Raw genomic sequence first — 20,417 nt, forward strand, 5'->3', positions numbered from 1 at the left:
AGTTTTACTTGTACACCCCAATTTGCGTATTACCCATAGGTCAAAATTAGCTTTATTACCACCCTAGTTGAAAGCAGAAGTTGTCTCAGAGCATTGATGAGTGCAGAAATCACATGCTAGCAATTAGTAGAGTTTGAGAGAAAAAAGTTTTTACTGAAAAATGCCAAGCAGTCTTTCGTGACTTATTTCAGTACAAATTGTAAAGTCTGAAAAACATATGCAAAGAGTTCTATCCTTTTTTTAGCCCTTATAGCAGTTGATGTGTTGGGACAAGGGCTATCAATGGGTGTGTTTACCAGCAATTGTGAATTGATGGAAGAACTGAAGGACAGATATGAGTGACACAAATAACCACTCATGTGGGTATATTATTACAAAAAAAAACAGTAAATATGATTAGAAATTAGAAAATTTTATTATGTCATAAATAAGGATGACTAGAACTTCAAAATATATCTTAACAAATTATACATTTCATTGAGTTGTTAGCACATTCAGAAAAAATTCAGCTGAATTCATTCGTTCCTGGTTCTTGCCAGCAAGTTTTTCCTCAATCAAATCAGACAAAGGAAATAATGTCATGAATCACTTTGTTGTATCAGTTGTAAAGTGGATAGCACATGCTTATCTTAATGATAATCATACAAGACATTAAGAGCATCATATGCATCTGGATCCCATGGTTTAATTCCTTGGCATAATAACTCCATGACTTCATCTTCAGTAAATCCAAAATTCTCAGCTCTTTCATCATCCAGAGCTTGATGCTTCACTAGATTTTTGGCTTTTTCAAGGGTACTTGTTTGTCGTAATGGTCGTCTACAAATAACAATGAATATATTACAATGCCCTTTCAAGAGATATTAACAAACCAGCAACAAATTCTAAAGAGAAACAAACTATTGAAAAACTTACCCATAAAATTCAACATCCTCAGGATTAAAGTTTCCCTCATCATCATTAACATCATCTTCTGTCAGCAAGGCCATTATCATTTGCTTAAATGTGACGACTTTATCATCACCTTCACCAAGATCCCTAGCTGTTTACAAAAACAAAATATCTATTGACTTAATAAGAAGTTGATGTATCAAGTGTTGTTTTTGATTTAACTTAATTAAACAGGTCATATAATAAACTATTTCACGAACACAAAATGGAAACTTAACTCAAACTGAGCTGGCAAAACTGAACATTCAAGATAGGACTTGGCTTTCAGGTGTGATGGAACACTTAATGTGAACCATGCTGTTTTCTACCAAATGTCTGTTGTTCACTGCAAAGGATATTTGCAACAGCGATGTTGAATAAATATCAATGCTCATACATAGATCAGAAAAGCTTTTAAGATTCTCTTTAAAGAAATCAATGAAACTTCACTTACTAACAAATTCATGAACGATTGACTGTAAGTCTAATCTATGTTCAGGACCATCTCTCTTCTTTAACTTAGATTTATCACAAATATGACGAAACATTGACAGTGAGTTATCAAATGGTATAAAGCATGTATCACACATAACTTCTCTGTAAAACCTCCAATCTTGACTAATAAACTGAGTATGAGGTTTATCAAAGGCTAGAAACATTGACATGTAATGTCTGGTTAAAGCTTTTCTTACATTCTTACTGGTTATCACTTCTTTACATTCACCTACAATTATACAAAGTTTGGATAAAAATTAAATACAGGTACATCTTCATAAACTTCACTTAAAACTCAATATCATAGCACTCAGTATTGAATCTTTGTGTTGATAAAACTATAAATTTTTGTAAGTTTACATATTACAAAAAAACACTTCAATCCATGAAGTTTCAACCAAAAATGTAAAAGATTTCGCTGAAAGTACAGTTTTTTAAGGCAAATGCTCATTTTTGTGTTTTTATAAATGCACACATTCAAGATCAATAATGCTAATTTGAGGTCAATATTCAAATTCTCAGTAGAATGTAAAACTCCATTTATTTCATTCCATTTCAAATTCTCAAATAACAATTGAAATTGTATTTCCTAATATTTGATTTGATAGGACATTTATTCTGCCAAGTGATACAAATAGCAACAATTGATCTCTACCACATTGGATAAAGGAAATATACAGTTGATAATGTCACTTAAATTGGCTGTCATAAATTATCATACCACAAGTAACAGTTCTCTCTTCCCCTTCTTCATCTTCTTTCCCATCGTCTAATAATGGTGAACTTAGAGAATCATCTTTACTAGTATTATTATTCTCATCATTATCATATTCATCATAATCATTATCATCTATATTACCAGCTATAATCAAACCACTCATCATAGTAGTAGACAGCTCCTGATAATAGATTTACATTGGCTCAATTTACCAATCAAAATATATTCCAAATATTCCAATAGATTCACATAATCTTCATGTTTTGATTAATATTCCATGGATTTCCATGGTTGTCTTCTGTTTTATAGTGAAATGCTGATAAGCAAATCTAATCAATCACTATACACATTGGATGTTACAGTTGAACATAGATAATTCTGCTCATCCAGATCTGATTCATAAGATAAGCATGCCCTGTCAAGTCCTTCAGTAAAATAAGTCATATATCTTTAATTGGTTCATTGCCCGGTTTGAACCTGCCTGATATATTCAAAAATAGAAGACAATGACGTTAGATAACTATAACTTGATATTCCTTACCTGAATATCACGTTCATCAGATTCTGGGGTAATATGTCGAAAATGACAAGAATTACCATATCTACATCCAGTTGGTGATCTACAAAAGTAAACAAGCAGTTAATAGCTAATCCACAGATGAGCTGAACCTACAGATTTACCTCGTAGCATTATGACGTACCACTTTGATATCATTTAATGAAAATTTCACAAAGTAAATTACTTACAGAAAAAATCGACACATTCTAGTAGATCCTGGATTGGTGCCAGTGGTTAATGGGGAATTGTCACCACCATCAGAATGACGAAACCAACATCTATCACCAAATCTACAACCGGTACTTGTTCTATAAAAACGACACACAGCTGTTGGCACGACTCCTGGCCCAGCCATTGCCTACAAACATAAAACTTGCCTAAATAAACTTATTTACGGTCAAAATTTTCAGTGATTGCATGCACAAATCTTCCAAATCATTCAATAGGGTATAATCATACATTGGTTCTGACATTGTTACAGAATTGCATTTAGTCAATCATTTTCGAAAACTACTGAGACTTCAGGTTCCTGAAAATGCCAATCAATGAAATGATAATGCAGTTTTATGTGTTGATGTTCAGCACCAAATTGAAAGCATTAGCCTTTTAGGCCTAATAAATTAGTAGTAGGCCTACACTAGCACACAGTCCCATCTGAATGACGCTTTTTCCTTGTCATCAACAATAGAAAGAGTTAATGATTATTTATGGAAATATAATTTAAAGAGAGAAAGATATTTCTGTTGACCAAAACTGGTAAAGATATTCCGAGAGAAATATTACAGTCAAGTAACCTAATTTCGTGGAAACCTATTATTCGTGGATTTCCGGAAATGATTAATAATTTACATGAGCGACCTTGCGCGACCTCCGCATTAGTTTGTTTTAATAAACATGGGTTTTCTGTACAATATCATCTAGTAGAATGAATCCAGTATTTTCAAGCAAAGTAAAATGTGTTAATGTATACTTTGACAAATACAAAATGGCGGATTTCACTTATTACCAAACGTCACCATTTTTTATCGGCCGAATTTCCTTATAATCCCAAGCGCTAATCGGAATTCCAAGTGTCGTCTGCTAGAATGTAGTCCAACGAATGAAGTCACATGATCAACTAGCGGATTCCATGTCAGCAGAAAATTTCTATGGAACACAAAGTGGACCATATTTTTATGTTGTTTCAGTGACTTTTAGCAATAAATCACGGTACGTATCTTATTTTGTCAGTCGCTATTTTTTTTTAAATCGTGGTTCTTTGAAGGAATTGTCACTAGTTATAATGAATTAATATTTAAGATAAATACTAAGAGAAGTTAATTATACCACCTGGCATCCATACAACGTGTTTTTCTAGACTTATTTATAGATCAAACATTGTACACCAAAATAGGTGACGCATTCTGCCGCCGTTGCCGAGTTGGTTGCTCATGAAATATGGGTCAAAGTGAAGGATTCATAAAGAAAATCGAAATAAACCAATTTTAATTATTTTGTAGAATATCTGAGGAAACATTCGTTTTTTTAACTTTGACGAAATTCGGTGTTGAATCCTTATATCCACGAAAATAGGTTACACCACTGTACTTGCATAAACAAATTGAATCAGTGAATGTCAGAAATGTGAGTAAAGATCAATATTCTGTCACTGATCTCTCTGATCTCATTGAAGGAGAGAAGTCCAATGCCAAGGGTAATTGAGAGACAATCTATTTAGTGAGATTAGGACAGTGCCTATAATATATAGACTACCATTTTCACTCAATTGCCCGTATAAGGGAGCTATCGGAAGTTGCAGATAAACTTTCTCAGTTTCTCTCTCCAGTCATAGCATAAAATGAACTCTCATATCTCGCGCGACTGTAGCTTAAAAAATCGTGACAAATATAAACCGATGCGAAATCGGTTGTAGTCAATGGTAATGAAATTAGTAACTTTTATAAACTGTTGAAAACATCAAATAGAAGATAAATGAATTATCCGATACACAAATTCCAATTGAATTTCATAATATATGTTAACAATTTTCGTTTCGACTTTCAATCGGAAAAGTGCATAACAATTTTGTACAAAACTCATAAACAAAGTGAAAGTAAAAGTTGAATGACAGAGCTGTTTTGAAACTAATTCAAAATGCCATTGCCAGGGTTAGAACTATTATTTCAAAGTGTGACAAACGTCCTTCGTAATAGTGATGATGCCTTGGTTCCTGTTATCCACTGGAAAATAATTTCAAATGGATTTAAATGTGTTGGAAAAGGAGAACAGGTACAGCCCATGATGTCACCATAGTAAAATTGAAATCTGATTATGATGCCAATGGCTGTGCAAAATCCCCCTGGTTATAATAGATAGTGTGAAGTTAGAAAAAAAAATATTGAAGTTGTAAATCAAACTGATATTTCTTTGCAGATTTGGAATGATACCCTTCTTTCGTCACTTAAGTATTCCTATATTTAGACGTCTACTGTGATGTGTGTCAAATAATCAATGATCACAGTAGTTATGCTCTGTTAATCTTAAACTGGCCTATTATAATCAATGAAACCTTCTAAATTTTTATGTCTTTAATTTAGTAAAGTTCATTTTCAAAAAATTTTTTAATTGACAGGCAAATGGACAAAAAAGTGAAGTTTTACCAGCTGGCTGGAATAATGTTGAAAATGGTTATGTTCTACGTTATATTCAAATGGAAACCAATAAATATTTTTTACTGAAAGTTATGAAAGTTGATGAAGCATTAATGGTCAATTTCACAGTAAGTAAAAAACTAAGTGGTCAATAAGAGTTCAAACATTCTTACTACGAAGTGTATTTTCTTTAGAAAAGATTATCATAAAAATTCCTGTCTCATAACAAGCTGTCCCATTTCGTAAAAAGATATTAAAGCAATGTTATGAGATTATGTATTATTTTGGATTTAGCGTGAAGTGGATGAGAAGACAGCCAATACAACATTTAAAACTTCAGATTATTCTACTGGAAACTTACAAGACTATCATGGGTAAATTTTTTGTTCTTCTTAAAAAGTCTCTTAGTAGATAACTGGTATTTTAAATTCAAAATTTGATTTATGCTTTGATATTTATGATAATGTGTACCGTAAATAAATTTTTCTAGAGTTTATAACTACATTTTGAATCTGATATTTGAATTTGTACAAAAATAATCAATAAAATTTGACAATATGATAAATTTCCTATATAAGATATCTCCTTAAATTGAATCACTCCTCTTTAGTGCTTTTACCAATCTTGAAGAATTTGTAAGAAAATTGAAGTGGGAAATTTTAGATGAGTTTCTACCAACACAGAAGATTCCTGAAAGGCAAGAGAGGTTTGTACCAAGGTCATCATTATTAGAAGAAGATCCCCTACGTCTTGGTGGTCATGGTGGTCCATCACGTTCCTCAACATCTGGTTATCAGCAACCTGAATGGTAGGTTCAATTATTCTGTGTTCAGTAGTTCAATTTTTTTATTTTTGAATTTTCGTCTGTGTTTAATTGATTGGAATTGCCTGGGGTTAGCAGGGTTATATAATTTATATATTATAAATGTCATCGCTATTGCCAGGATATGGATCATGTCATCTCTTTTGATCTAACCATACTAAATCTGATAGATAGACATCAATTGGTATATGTATCCAGTCCTAACTTTTACTACCACTTGGCGGCCATTACAGCCAAAACTGGAATGTCATGGTTCATTACTCTTTGACAGATATGATACAAATTTATATTGCACCTTGTCCCCAATAGACAATATCTCACTAAGAAGGTACTATAACTTGACCAGTTCTTGGCACCCTGGTATTAGATTTCATGTTCTAAATTTTTTTTCACTGTTTGCTCATATTGTTTTCAAAATCTGTCGTATGCCAATTTGCAAGTGCTGATGCCCCACCAGTTGAAAAAAAAGTTATTGAATTATTTTAAAACAAGATACAAAAGAAACCAATGAGTTTATGGAATGGTTCTACAAAAAGTTGAATGAAGGTCAATAAGAAAAGTTATTATAAGAGAGGTCATAAAGATGTGTATGTATGTAATATGATACTGGTCAAACATAACAGAACTAAATTTTGAATCTTTAATTGGGCAGATTTATTGTGGTGTTAAGACCTGATGACATATTGTTTACAGTAGACATACCAACTAATTATAGTCACTGGACCATGGCAGTACAGAATACTCTTTTTTTTGGTAGTAAAAGTTAGGACTGTATCATGTGATTCTCAAATTCTTAACTGTTGCAAGAGTGGTTTGTCCTGGGTGAGCTGATCCCTCATTTGAAAGATATGTATGTCTCTGTCAGTCTGTGAAATTTTCATAAATATTCCTTTCAGGATGGATCCTGAAGGTCCTTTCTCTGTTGGTCATGGAGATTTAGATCCATTAGGTAGAATGGGAGGAGGTATGTTAATGGATCCAAGAAGATCTGGACCCAGTTTTGGAATGGATCCAAGTTCTGGATTACCTGCAAGATTACCAAGGTATTTGTAATTATTTTAGTGGAAGAAATTATTAATATAATCATAAAACCAAAGATTTCAGCATACCCAGTTTCATTATTAGATAAATTTTAAAGTATGTAATGGTGTTTACAAGCCTAAGTGACAGTGAGAGATTTGAATATACAATTGACAGAGGTCTCATCATAACATGTGAACATCAAATAAAAACTATTTACATGCCAGCAAGACATCAGTTATTATGAAGTCAATAAAATCTGGTGAAAATGTTGTTATAATATTCAATTGTGAAAGTTATTAGGATAAACGATTTATCTTTTCAGAGGTGCTATACCACCAGGAGCAAGATTTGATCCATTTGGACCGCCAGGGGCTAGACCAAGGTAAAGGTGGGATGTAATCTTTAATGTTACCATCCTAAATAATATTGTTATTGCTGCTGAATAGTACTGATTATCTTATTGATATCTAATTCTGAAATTTTATTTGTTGTAATACATGAATATGTGACTATGTAGTTGATATCCCCAGAGGATTGAGAACATGATTTTGGAAAAAATGTATGTAATATTTAAGTCTTAGCTGGGTAGCTTGTTCTTGGCAATATATCAGGCTTTTTGATTAATATGAATCTTTCACAATTTATAAGTGAACTTTTCAGGAATATCATGATGATTAGTAATTATGTATATATATATTAATTTCTCTTCTTAATATCACCAGGCCCTATTTTAACAACAGAAACATACAATATGAATTGGAATTGGAGGAATTGGAGTAAAAAATTATGAAGACTTCGACCTACTATAAAAATGCTATTTAAGGCTTGACATTACTCTCAATCTATCTGTGTACTCTATATTTCAGTCCTGATCCAGATCATATGAGACCACCAGATTATGATGATATGTTTATGTGAGGTGGCAAGAACATCTCAGATGAAACAAATAACATTTATTGAAATATAAATACACTGTTCAGTGATTGCTGGTAATACTTCAAATCAGCTGCTTTGAATAACTTTGTAGTGGTATACTTTTTTAGTTGCAGCCATATACAATTTTTCTTTAACTGGCTACTGCTGGCATGAAATACTGTAATGATACATCTTCATTGATGAGGTAAAAATGAACCATTTTATTTTCAACTATATCTGTAATAAATGAATCATGTTTCAATCAAACCTTTTGATCAATTTGTCACATATTGTTAAAGGGATTTTGAACATAATAATTTAATGTAGGTGGGTTTTTGTTGCTATCCACAACTCTGAAGCAGAAAACAACTCTGATATTATGCAGTTTATGTTTTAATATTGAATCACACCCTAAAATACATAAATATCTTTGCTCGATCATTGCCCTATAGCTTATTAAAATCAGATTTTCTGTGTTTACATTTGGTAGAATGTAATTGTTGAAACTTGTGAAATAAACACCTACTGCAAACTACTCTTTGTGGATTAACTTGTTGACTGGATAAAAACTGAGAAAATCTTCTAATATCAATTCTACCTTCAGCAAATTCTGATGGATCACGATCAGATTGTGACGAGGACTGGGAATTTGAATCTCTCCCTAAATAATTGAAATTCCACAAACAATGAGTGACTCTCAAACACATACAAAACGAGGTTAGAAAATATGGAAAATTCACTGCTAGGTTTTCTCAATGTCTTGCCCAAATTCAGTTCTCCAATTTATAAAATTAAAAAAAATATTAATACTTTATTCTTTAAAGGAAAGGGTGATATTTAGAGGGAATGATTGGAGTCTGGAATATATTAAATAGTCTTCAGAAGTACTAGAAATGTATGAAAATCGCATAATTCCTTCAAAAATGTGTCTTTTTTACTTTCAAAAGCAGATAATTCTAAACAAACATGGATATGAAGGCTCAAATTTCGCCGCTGTGTCGTGAACACTATTACTGATTGGCTTAGCTAAAAAATTCCCATTCCTTAGACTAAGATTCGCCATTTAAATTCCTCTTAGTAAATAAATAAAAAAAACAGGAAATACTTTTATGGAATACAACTATTATCTTTATTACAGGTGATTTTTCAACTAGGTTCTCTAGTCTTCATCAGGCAATTAACTTAATATTTAATTTAACTTACTTGTTGTAGGGTTTATTAGATCTAAGAAATGTGTACTAATAGATACCATATCTGTTTCTACTTGTAATTTCATTTCACCATTTTTATTAGCTGATATAACCTATAACAAAACATATTATATTTGTAAGGCTGTGTACTGAGGCTAAGAAACTTGGTCAAAAGAAATCTAAACTGGGAAATTTGGTTACAAAAAATTGGTCACAAAAAATTGGTCACAAAAAAAAAGTCAGAGTAAACTGATCACAATCATTAAAGCTACGTAGTAAAATGAACGCAGCAATATTGTCATATGATAAAGTGGTTACATATAAAATTGATCACAGTTAAATTGGTCACCATCATGAAGCCACAAGAGGACATGGATATGGTCACAAGGTAATTTAGTCACAGATATCAAAGGTAAATTGGACACTGTAATATTTTCAAAGGGTCACATTACATTAGTCACAATAATTTGATCACAGGGTAAATAAATCACAAGGTTACTTGTCAAAACAATATGGTTCAAAGGAAAAATTGTCACATATATGATCAAAATTTAAATTAGTGGCAAAAATATTTTACGAGGTACACAGCAAAATTTGATTTCAATACTTACTACATAGTTGCTTAGATTCTTCATTTTATCTATAACATTTCTTAATAACCTTATTTGAGGCATTGCAATACTAACCTGAAATAAAACAAACAAAAATCAATCTTTCTGAAACCTAAATCTAATACAGCAGGTTTTCAGGTTAACATTTGAAAATTCTGCTGACACATTAGATGTAGAAGTTAATCAAAAAACATGAAGATCCATTATACATGTTGATAAAATAATAGAAAAGTTACGGGAACTTTAATCATTCAAGATGTGTTACCATGGCGGCACTTTAAAACACTAAATATAACATTTTGAGATATTTGAAGCATGCAAGACAAGTTCATGAAATTGAAGAAATGGTATCACAATTCAGTAAAAGAACATTCACAATCACAAAACAAAACTGATGATATCAAGTTTATGAGTAAAAAAACATTATGAAACATAAAAAAAGAAATTCTTGTGACAATCATGACAAATTTTGTTTCTGATTTCTGATCTTACATCTATTTCAGGCATTAAAGGTTCCTGATAGTCTTGCCAATGTCTTCTAGCAACAACTGATACTGGTATATCATGTACTACTAATCTTTGATGTGAACCGATAGTTGGCTAAAATGAAAAACAATATTAATTTTTACATTGTAGAAATGCACACCATTATACAGCTATTTATCGGGGCACTGAAGGTTTTCATATCCACACACTTTCAAAATTGGTAAAATATTACTACACATGCAATTACATACCCTGATACACTCACCAGTCTTGTATGTCCAGACATAAGAGATGGCTTGGAAATGCAGCTGTAGTTATTCATAGGAAATTTTGCATATTTTAAAAAAGATTCAAAAAATTAAATCAATATTAAATTGCATATAACCATATATAGAATAATGATATAAAGGTATAATATTACCACATCACTGAAAATATCTTAAAACTCACCAAATCACCTTCAACAGTTAAACATGGAATGTGTTTTTTTGTTAGTTTTAATTTGACCCATTTAGCTGATTGTGTTGTTTTCATGGCACGTAATAAATTCTCCGGTGCTAATTCTAAAAATATTTCATTATCCTCAGCGGACACTCCTTCCATTGCATATTCATCAAAAAAATGGCCCTGGAACAATCAAACATAATTTTGCTTTTCTTTATTATTATTTTTCAAATAATAAGCTTCATCAAACCTTTTAACAATTAACATTTAACCTAATTAACTTTTATCAATCACTCTTATATTTTGCACTGTACTGATGACAAGGTGCAGATATAGCATAGTATTTTAATAGAAAATAGAAATGAATAGAAACCACGATGAGGAGTAGTTCTGTAAGCTTATCTAACAGCCGGTGGAACTTACTTTCAACATTTTCATTACAGGTACTTACAAAATTCTCTATTAATAGATAAAGAAATTTCTAGGCGTAATCTTGGCAGTAAAACAAGCACAATGAATTTACCTGAGGTAATTCACACCATATTTGTACTCCACCAGATACAGTTTGTTCAGTTAAAATAAAATAGAGTTTATCTATAGTTATTCTTAAAACACAAGTTTTTATCATCTTTGATACAGTACCTACAATTCCTGCAACAAATATAGTGTGAAATTTTTTTTTAAAATCATCAAACCAAAGATATTCCAAGACAAATTGTGCGCAATTAAAATTTTAATATATGTGAAATGATACAAAAATTCAATACTAATAAGCTCGCTGTGTCTGTAGAGAGACTGATAATTTCCAGAGATGAACGAAAAATAGGTTATCACAAAATTAGGTAACTTGACTGTAGTAGTAGTTAGTACAGTCAAGTAACCTAATTTCTTGCTAACCTATTTTTTGTGCATCTCCGGAAATGATTAACAATTTACATGTGCGACTTCGTGTGACCTCCGCATTTGCTTGTTTTGATAAACATGGGTTATTTGTACAATATCAGCTAGTAGAATGAATCCAGTAGTTTCAAGCAAGGTAAAATGTATTAATGTATACTTCAACATAAACAAAATGGCAGATTTCAGTTATATAACAATTTTTTATCGGTCGATATTCCAATTTATCCCAAGCTATAATCGTCTGCTACAATATATTCCAACAAATGACATCACGTGACAAACTAGCGGATTCCGTGTCAGCAGAAAAATTTTATGGAACACAATGTGGGTCATACTTTTATGTCGTTTTAATGTCTTTTAGCAATAAATCACTCTTACGTTTTACCTATTTTGTTAGTCAGATTTTTTTCTCAACTCATTTATCTTTGAAGGAATTAGTTATAATGAAATATTATAAATACTGAGAGAAGTCAATAATACCACTAGGTGTCCATACAACGTGGTTTTCTCGACTTATTTATAGATCAAACATTGTACACAAAAACAATTGACACATTTTGTCGGGTTGGTTATTAATGAAATATTGGCCTAAGTGAGGGATTCATAATGAAAATCGAAAACAAACCAGAAAATCTGAGGAAAATTCTAAGATTTTAAAAAAAAGTTTTTTCAAATCTGACGAAATTCGGTGTTGAATCCTTATATGCACGAAAATAGGTTACATCACTAGTGTCAGTGGTTTGGTCGGTAAAAAAGTAATTTGAAGGAGCCCAGGTCTAAGCCCTTGGAACCATAACAATGCCGTCACAATTCTTACTTGTAAAGTGTTGTATGCATCCAACATCAACTAATTTTCCCCTGAACTTCATTTTAAATTTGATAGTGCTAGATGAGTTTTATTTGTATTTCTATAATCAAAGTAGCCGCCATTTTGTAAGTCACGTGATAATACAACATCATTTCGTCTTTTAACTACCGAAAAAAAAAGAATTTGATAGAATGCTGCAGAGACAGGCATGTTTTCGGTAGTAAAAAATTCTCAATCTTAACTACCGAAAAAATAATTCAGTAACAAAAAAAAAAAGAAATTGATTTTTTATTTGGCTACATTGATTTGTGTTTGCTCGCGATCTGGAAATGTGGACGTTTATTGCCGTCGTCCCTGTCCGTCGGTCCGTCAACATTTGTTTTTAACAGAGACTTGACTAGCCATGTTTCATGTGCTTTTAATGAAATTTGGTGCCATCATTTAAATTGATGAGCTTGGTCAAGTTCGAATTTTTCGATGAATGGATTTTGAATTATTGCCCTTAGGAAAGTTTGTTTGTGAACTCTAAAAGGACAACAGTTTTTAGCTGATTTTAATGAAATTCGATGTGATCATTTATTTGATGAGATTTTGGACAAGTTTACTGATTTTTTGATGAACAGTTTTTGAGTTATTGCCCTTGACTTATAACATGTCTTTAAAAATAAAGCCATGCGAGCAGTGTGATTTGAAAATTTGATATTTTGGTTACGGCTGTTGATTCTGATAAGAATATGGTGGAAAACTCATAAATAACGGTAGCCTAATACAATCGATCAACGATCCTGAAAATGCCTGCCCTACAATGTCATATAGGCCGACAACAGTATCTCGATATGATTAGATTCGATATGATTAGATAAATAAGTGCAATTGGCAGTAGGCTAATTCAAAGATTCAGAGATTGTGTATAGGTTTGAAACAATGCCCCCCTCCCGTTGTGTAGCGATAAGCGTAAGAGAACACAACAGTTTACCTGGCCCTTCATGATCGGGCATAAAATAAAAAATCGCGGGCGATTTTAATCGACGTGATCGTTCGTCTACGCCTATTCTAAACCTTTTTCTTTTTTCTGAACACTTATTCTGAACCTCTGGCTACCCTTAGGGTGTACCCTACATTACATGTACATTATGTCATTACATGTATCCTACATGGACAAAGAAAGAATAAACATGATGAATTTTTTTTAATTTTGATATAAAACTATAAAAAGAATATAAATGATGTAGCCTATTCGATATCATGGTAGGAGACTTTCTTCTGAAAAAAAAATATATTGTTATTTTGACCATCATAATTACAACTGATTCAAAATAGAAAGAAAAGGTTACAGAAGGAGAAGGGAGTCTTCGTTTGAGAAGTAATTTTATTATATTATAAGTAATCTGGCCTGGCATGTTTTTCATAAAATCCGAGAAGTTGTATACATAAGATTTTACTTGAGAAGTTGTTTCAAGAGAATTGACATATGAATTGTTTATTATTTCTATATAGCCCGAAACATCTGCCCCTATTCCAGACTGATAGATATTTTGACAGTTTTTGGCTGGAGTGGAGTAGAGTAGCCAAAAATAGGCCCTGTTTTATGGACATTTCAAAATCTCCGAAGATGTGTTTCTTTCTAAGTAATGTAAAGATTATCGTTACGAAAACTGTAAATTAGTGTTGGTCATCACTGTAACTTTCGTTTTGTTAGGATCAGGTGACCCCCCTCTCATACTTTTCCTAAATAAATGGTGTAAGGGGATTATGACTACAAAAAAATAAGCTTTCCAAATATATCTGATATATCGAATCCGATGTAAATAAATTGGTTTAAACTCCTCGCACCTCGCAAATTTACCATTAAACAGGGCCTATTTTTCTGTCTGTACACCAAGCGACAACTTTGGAAATAGCTATTTTAGAGGCTGGAATAGAGGCAGATGTTTTGGTCTAATTTCTATATTGTATACAAATACATTTGGCACGAATAACGTCAGAATGACGATATACTATACTATTGGCATTTATATTGTTTCAAAAGTTTTGATGGAAACCCTAGAATTATGGATTTTACCAACCTTGAGGATGAGCTGATGATGGCGGTTGGGATTCCTGAATGCCACTGCACGGTGGTTTATCTTCTACATGAGCACCTTAAACAAAAATATAATGTGTTAAAACAAAGACTTTCATTTCTTTATCATTTATCTCAAACTTCATAAGATCGAAACTGTTGATTTTCAGAAACGCTAATAGAACAGATGAGTACTGAATAAGATCAAAAGGTAAGAGACCTGAAATACACCGTATACAACAGTAGAAATTGGAATGATAACATGTTAATCCTTACCATGATGATATGAAATGCTGTGACTTTCTTTACCTCTTTTCTTCTTCAGATATTGACGGAGGGCAACCAATATCAAAACCACTACTATAATGCCTCCGAAGAATGCCACAACGATCCCTATTAAGAGCAAAATTTTGGAAGGTTAAATGTCTATTCCCTGTTGCTAAAATGTTACTAATTTTATGATATTGCATAGAGTAGGTTAAGTAGGTAAGTATATTGAGTGTTATGCATTCGATAGAAGTTCTTATCTGATTACAATGTAAAATTGTTTCTTGTTATTTCGCAATTTATCAGGGAGCCGCGGTGGCTCAGTGAGTTAGACGCTTGCTCGCTAACCTGAAGGTCCAGGGTTCAATCCCGACATAGGTCGAGATAATACCTTCGGATTTTTCAACCCGGTTCCCCCCTGTCAGTGATGCAGGTACGAGGGGCTGACATGGTAAAAGCGTCTAGTCGTTCGGATGGGACAATAAACCGAGGCCCCGTGTGCTAAAGGTTGTGCACGTTAAAGATACTTCGATAAAGAGCAGGCTAATGCAGCTGTCCTGGCAAAATTTCCTTTCAAATTAGTCCAAGCTACTAAAAGCTACTATTAAAAAGCTTAATAGCAACCAATCTGGATATGAAACTGCGATTCACATTAAAGTATATTTGATGGCCACAGTAAAAGAAATATGGATCTTACATATCACACTGCTGACAGCATTGTCACTAACTTTTTGTATTGCATATAAACTGGTTGTTGCTATACTTGAAGATATGCTACTTGTTTCTGAAACATATCTTTCTAGGTATCCTGTAAAACAAAACCAAAATTCAACTAAGGAGATTTCAAAAAGACCATGGTTCGTCAGTTTCGGGGCTTGATTTTGGTCATAAATATATGTAGACTTCAACATGTAGTTCTCAATAGCGCATGTACAAACGTAACAGAATGTAATGGCCGTGGATGCTGGCCAGAATTTTAAACTGTCAAAAGATTTGCCTTGGCACCATTGTGGCAGATATTTCCACAACCTAACAAAACCTAACAACATAACAGTGATTAGGGTGGTTGAAAAGAAACAAGTTACTATCCAACACAAGGCACTGGCACAGGGTTAAAAGCCATGTTCACGAATGTTAAGGTTTATATTATGTTAAAATGGTAATTCGTAAATAGTGTAAACTTAGCATAACAGTTTTAATGAAAGTCGAGAATAGTCGAATGCATTGATCATATATATTATATATGGTGTCTTCCAAATTAGCCCATATATCAGTCCCGTTTGGATCTTGTCTTTTTCTTCCATTTCCCATGGCATATCGCCCCTCCCCAATCTTTCCCTATTCTTCCAACCCATTACGCCCCTCTCCACTCCACCCCTTCTCACTGTACCCTTTCCTGTTTTTTTTTGAAAATTGGGCCAAATAAGAAATTAGGCAACACAGTCTAGGTTGAGATTCAAAGCAGTACAGTCAACTTAAAACTCGACTTGATATCATTTTACTTAACAGTTCAAATTAAATACAAATCAAAGTACAAAGTAACTAATTTTCTATTTCGTGTGAGTGTAGCCTATATAGGCTAATATTTAGAAATATTATAACTTTTAATCCGGGTGAAAATATTTTATTATTGACCATATATATATTGTGGAAAGTCCGATCTATAAAAAGGCTACTGGAATGCCCATTCATTGAATAGTGACCCCCACCCCCAGAAACACAAATAATAAAAAATGTACAAAAGTAGACCAATATCTAAATTATATTATTGAGTAAAATAACATTAACTACACACTACAATTCTTTATATCTTCCAACAGGCATTACATTGACTTATAGAGGGGTCTCCACCCATGTAGTTGAACCAATGTCATTAAAAAATATCGATATTAGGACGATACCAAGTGAAGGTTAAGATAAAGTGATTTTGTAAAAATGTAACTCAATTTTGAAAACAGACTTTGGTAACACAAAAGTGGCTATCGTCAATCGAAGAGAATATCAGCTTGATTTGCCATAATAAATGAACTGAAATTAATGGAGTTTTACGTCCTACTTTTCTGCACCATGTGGGCTAATGAAGACAGGTTGCCATTATTATCGACTCACAGACGGCGACCCAATATACTTTCACATAATAGTGCAATACACATATAGTGTGAATTTGTGTAAGAGATATGAGTGTAAATAAACTTAATACATACGTACTTCAGATCGAATGCTTACCGGGACAGGCTTCCTCGCAGGATTTTACATTTCCTCTCATTCTTGCTTGTTCGCACATAGTATAACATTTTTCACATTTCTCAAAAAGTTTCTCCCAATATTCTCCTGTTGGGCATCTGGTGGAAGTCATAACAAAATTATTATAGCTTAAAACTAGTATTAAAATAAGTAATTTCGACGGTATTTGCATTTTCAATTTTAATTTACTTTAAAATGATACTTCGCGTCCTGTACGTATATATCCTGTCTTTTAAGTTTTGGTTGGAATTTCTATTTTTCCGTTTTATCTACGTTCAATGATGTATGTGAAACGTACAATAAGTTATAAAAAGGTTCGATAATTTTATTGGGGTGGGCTAACATAAAAACATATATAAAAAAAAATATAAGTCAGGTGTTCTACATAAAGTTTACAAAACTTAATAACAAATAACAAATAAGTGAGTTAGGACAAGAGGTATAGCAGTTAAATGGATTTTGTTTTATCACCTGTATAGTAATAATCGGTATATTTTAGGTGTGAAGTGGAAATTCCCTTCTATAAATAGCCTGGGGTAGATTTAAAATAAAACGCATGTAACATGATGGCATAAATATTTATATCAATTACAAAACATTTACATAATATGCATTCAGAAAGCTAATACCCCTTTTAAACAGAACTCGTTCTCATTACGCTCAGAAAAAAGTGACAACTGTTTATAGCAAAAGATGACACTAACTCTGGACCCAGGAATGAAGCTTGCCTTAACTCTGCGAAATTTGGCTACAGGAGATACAGCTATGCCAGCCTTCAGTATGATTTCAGCATATTGGTGAGAGACGTTTGTGATGCACTGGTGATGAAGCTGAAGAATGAAGTCATCGCCTGTCCTATTGACAGAGACGCATGGGAACATATCGCTGAGCTATTCATGATGCGATGGAATGTTCCACGTGCCTGTGGTGCAACCTTAGACTGGAACCATGTACAACAACTACTACGGGCTTCAGTTGAGCAGGCGCTTTAGATTCTTTTTGTTGCAGGTTTATCACGGCCTGTTTGTTTAGCTTTATCCTTTCATAGGAGCATTGCGATCAACAAGGATGCAAGCTGGTTATGATGTTTGTTACAATTGTTGTGGAGTTCGTCTTCACAGCTTGAAAAGCGACGAACGAGAATGGGAACTGGCAGAAACGAAGTGGGGTTTAATAGACGTCAGGTCAGAACGCGATTGCAATTACTAGGAACGAGATGAGGACAGTGAACGTACTCAGAACGAGTTCGACTGTCTTTGAACGAGATAAACAAGTTACGAACTAGTTGCAAATGGGTTCAATCTGATTAAAGACGAGTTTGGACTGGTTGGAAACAGTGTCCCCCTGAGGAGAACGGGTCAATTTTACCCGATCTGAACGTTATATAAACAGACGGGATAAGGATTAGATAGACGTATTGGGAGCTGTTTGTGAACTACCTGTATTGTATTATAGATAATCTTCACGTTCTAGCCAGTTCACAACCCGTTCTACTATTTTCTGTAGGGCGGTGTCGGACGTTCTGAGAACTAGTTTTTTATAATGGAAGCTTAATGTTAATCCGCGCGCATATAAAGAAAATAAATTGAATCCACACACTTAAAGAATATACAATTGAGCAGTATATTAGAAAGGGTGTGTTTATATATGTAATTTCGAGAAGAGGAAGTAGTCGTAGTATCATCAAACCAAGTAATTATTGAGAATAAATCGTCGTTTAATACAACTGAGTAAGTATTGACGGTAAATCTTATAGTATCATCAAACCAAGTAAGTATTGAAAGTAAATCGTAATAAAATCAGAAATGGGTAAGTTTTGAAGATAACTATCCGATCATTCTAATTCGACTTGTTCATCGAAATTTATCTGATCTGGTGGTCCATAATCCTATGACTTACCTTAAATATTTACTTGGCTTGATTTAAATATGATTTACTTTTAATACTTACTTGTCTTGGTGATACAATGATTTACTTTTATACTTACTTGGTTTGATGATGATACTTCAATCCTTCAATATTCATTTTGTTTTGGTCTAACTATAATTTACCTTCAATATACTTGATTTGATGATACTATGATCTACCATCAATATCTATTGGTTTTGGTAATACATATACACTATGATTAACCTTAAATTCTTTTTCTTTGGTGTTATGTTATATTATTATTGATATTAACATTTTCCTGCTATTCGACCTATTTGACTGTGGTTTGTCACGTGGATGATCCCTAAATTTATGACGGTAATAACATCCCTTACTCTCTGTCTCCCACCTATCACAACTTACCTTAACTTACACTGAATGTCTTGACTTGAGTTATGTTAGTCTCATTCTATAGACTATTTCTTCTGAGTAACCGCAGCTTCAATAAATCACCTCATCACTATTTTTCCCCGTTATTTTGACTGTTGTAATCGGTTAAGTCGATGAGTTGTTGAAATTATTTTTTTGAGTCAAGTAGTGTGGTGTACGAAATTATTTTTCTAGTGAATTATTACAAAAATTAACATAAATTGCATGTTTTTGTGAATGTTTTCTTCAGTTATTGTTTGAATATCAGATTTAATCTAAATGTCATCTGAAAATAATGCGACATTTTCAAGCGGTGAACACGGCGAATTTAACTGTTGTATTTTTTTTAAACGGAAATAATTTTAATTTTGATGTAAATGTTTTAAGTAAATTATATTAAAAACTCAAGGTCTTTATAATGTGTTCTAGATTAAGCAAAACTTAAAATGAAAGGATTAAGATTAATGATTTTTTGTTGTTTGTTTCGTGCAAAGGTTAATGGTCAACATCATTCCTGCCAGACATTATCTTGAACGCATTGGCCGTGGAATTTGTCTCACTTTGATCAAAATTCTAATCTGATTTCCTGGCAAACGACAACCCAGCTAGCCACTGATTAGGATATTTCAAATTGCTGAAATGATTAAACTGAAACTCTTTTCATTTTAAAAAGAAATTAGTACTCATCCCATTTTTGAAACGAAAGCAATTCTATTCCGAAAATTCAAATTTCTGCATTTTACATTTATGCATCTATCCTACTGGGAAATATAAACCAAACATGTACAAAAAAATAAATATTATATTATCTCCATCGAGAGTAAATCAGTGCAAGTAAAGAATTTTGTACCAATAGATGTTACAATTCTAAAGACTTGTATAAAGGGATTTGACACGTTTTAACAAAACCTCCTCAAAGATTACCGTATTTTGTCTGATGACATTGTAGTGTCTATAGTTTAACATCAATACATTGTTTATTAAGTCCTAGATTTTCTAACAAGTCTCTGACTT

General features: G+C 32.7%; 4 protein-coding genes across 4 annotated transcripts; 1 reads left to right on the forward strand and 3 right to left on the reverse strand.

Moving 5' to 3' along the window:
* Positions 1–391: 391 nt before the first annotated feature.
* LOTGIDRAFT_230469 (hypothetical protein) lies at positions 392–4,550 on the reverse strand. The gene is made up of 7 exons (XM_009048250.1): positions 4,455–4,550; positions 2,891–3,060; positions 2,685–2,763; positions 2,147–2,324; positions 1,385–1,654; positions 916–1,042; positions 392–819 (listed from the first exon to the last, which is right to left on the reverse strand). The coding sequence occupies exons 1-7, from the start codon at positions 4,455–4,457 to the stop codon at positions 630–632; spliced, it is 1,017 nt and encodes a 338-aa protein (XP_009046498.1). The 5' UTR covers positions 4,458–4,550; the 3' UTR covers positions 392–629.
* A 285-nt stretch (positions 4,551–4,835) lies between these two features.
* LOTGIDRAFT_110935 (hypothetical protein) lies at positions 4,836–8,096 on the forward strand (the record flags this gene model as incomplete). The annotated part of the gene is made up of 7 exons (XM_009048251.1): positions 4,836–4,970; positions 5,314–5,460; positions 5,627–5,706; positions 5,943–6,140; positions 7,052–7,198; positions 7,501–7,560; positions 8,045–8,096. 7 exons carry the CDS (start codon positions 4,836–4,838, stop codon positions 8,094–8,096), a joined length of 819 nt encoding a protein of 272 aa, XP_009046499.1.
* A 4-nt stretch (positions 8,097–8,100) lies between these two features.
* LOTGIDRAFT_185806 (hypothetical protein) lies at positions 8,101–12,593 on the reverse strand (the record flags this gene model as incomplete). Its single annotated transcript, XM_009048252.1, has 8 exons — positions 8,101–8,330; positions 8,620–8,754; positions 9,297–9,396; positions 9,895–9,969; positions 10,387–10,494; positions 10,831–11,007; positions 11,348–11,475; positions 12,542–12,593. The coding sequence occupies 8 exons, from the start codon at positions 12,591–12,593 to the stop codon at positions 8,245–8,247; spliced, it is 861 nt and encodes a 286-aa protein (XP_009046500.1). The 3' UTR covers positions 8,101–8,244.
* A 1,182-nt stretch (positions 12,594–13,775) lies between these two features.
* On the reverse strand, positions 13,776–19,130 carry LOTGIDRAFT_156990 (hypothetical protein; the record flags this gene model as incomplete). Its single annotated transcript, XM_009048253.1, has 6 exons — positions 13,776–13,795; positions 14,599–14,673; positions 14,871–14,987; positions 15,559–15,669; positions 17,088–17,203; positions 19,093–19,130. The coding sequence occupies 6 exons, from the start codon at positions 19,128–19,130 to the stop codon at positions 13,776–13,778; spliced, it is 477 nt and encodes a 158-aa protein (XP_009046501.1).
* Between the last annotated feature and the right edge of the window lie 1,287 nt (positions 19,131–20,417).

The sequence above is a fragment of the Lottia gigantea genome, assembly GCF_000327385.1.
Source record: "Lottia gigantea unplaced genomic scaffold LOTGIsca_12, whole genome shotgun sequence".
Lineage (NCBI taxonomy): Eukaryota > Metazoa > Mollusca > Gastropoda > Lottiidae > Lottia > Lottia gigantea.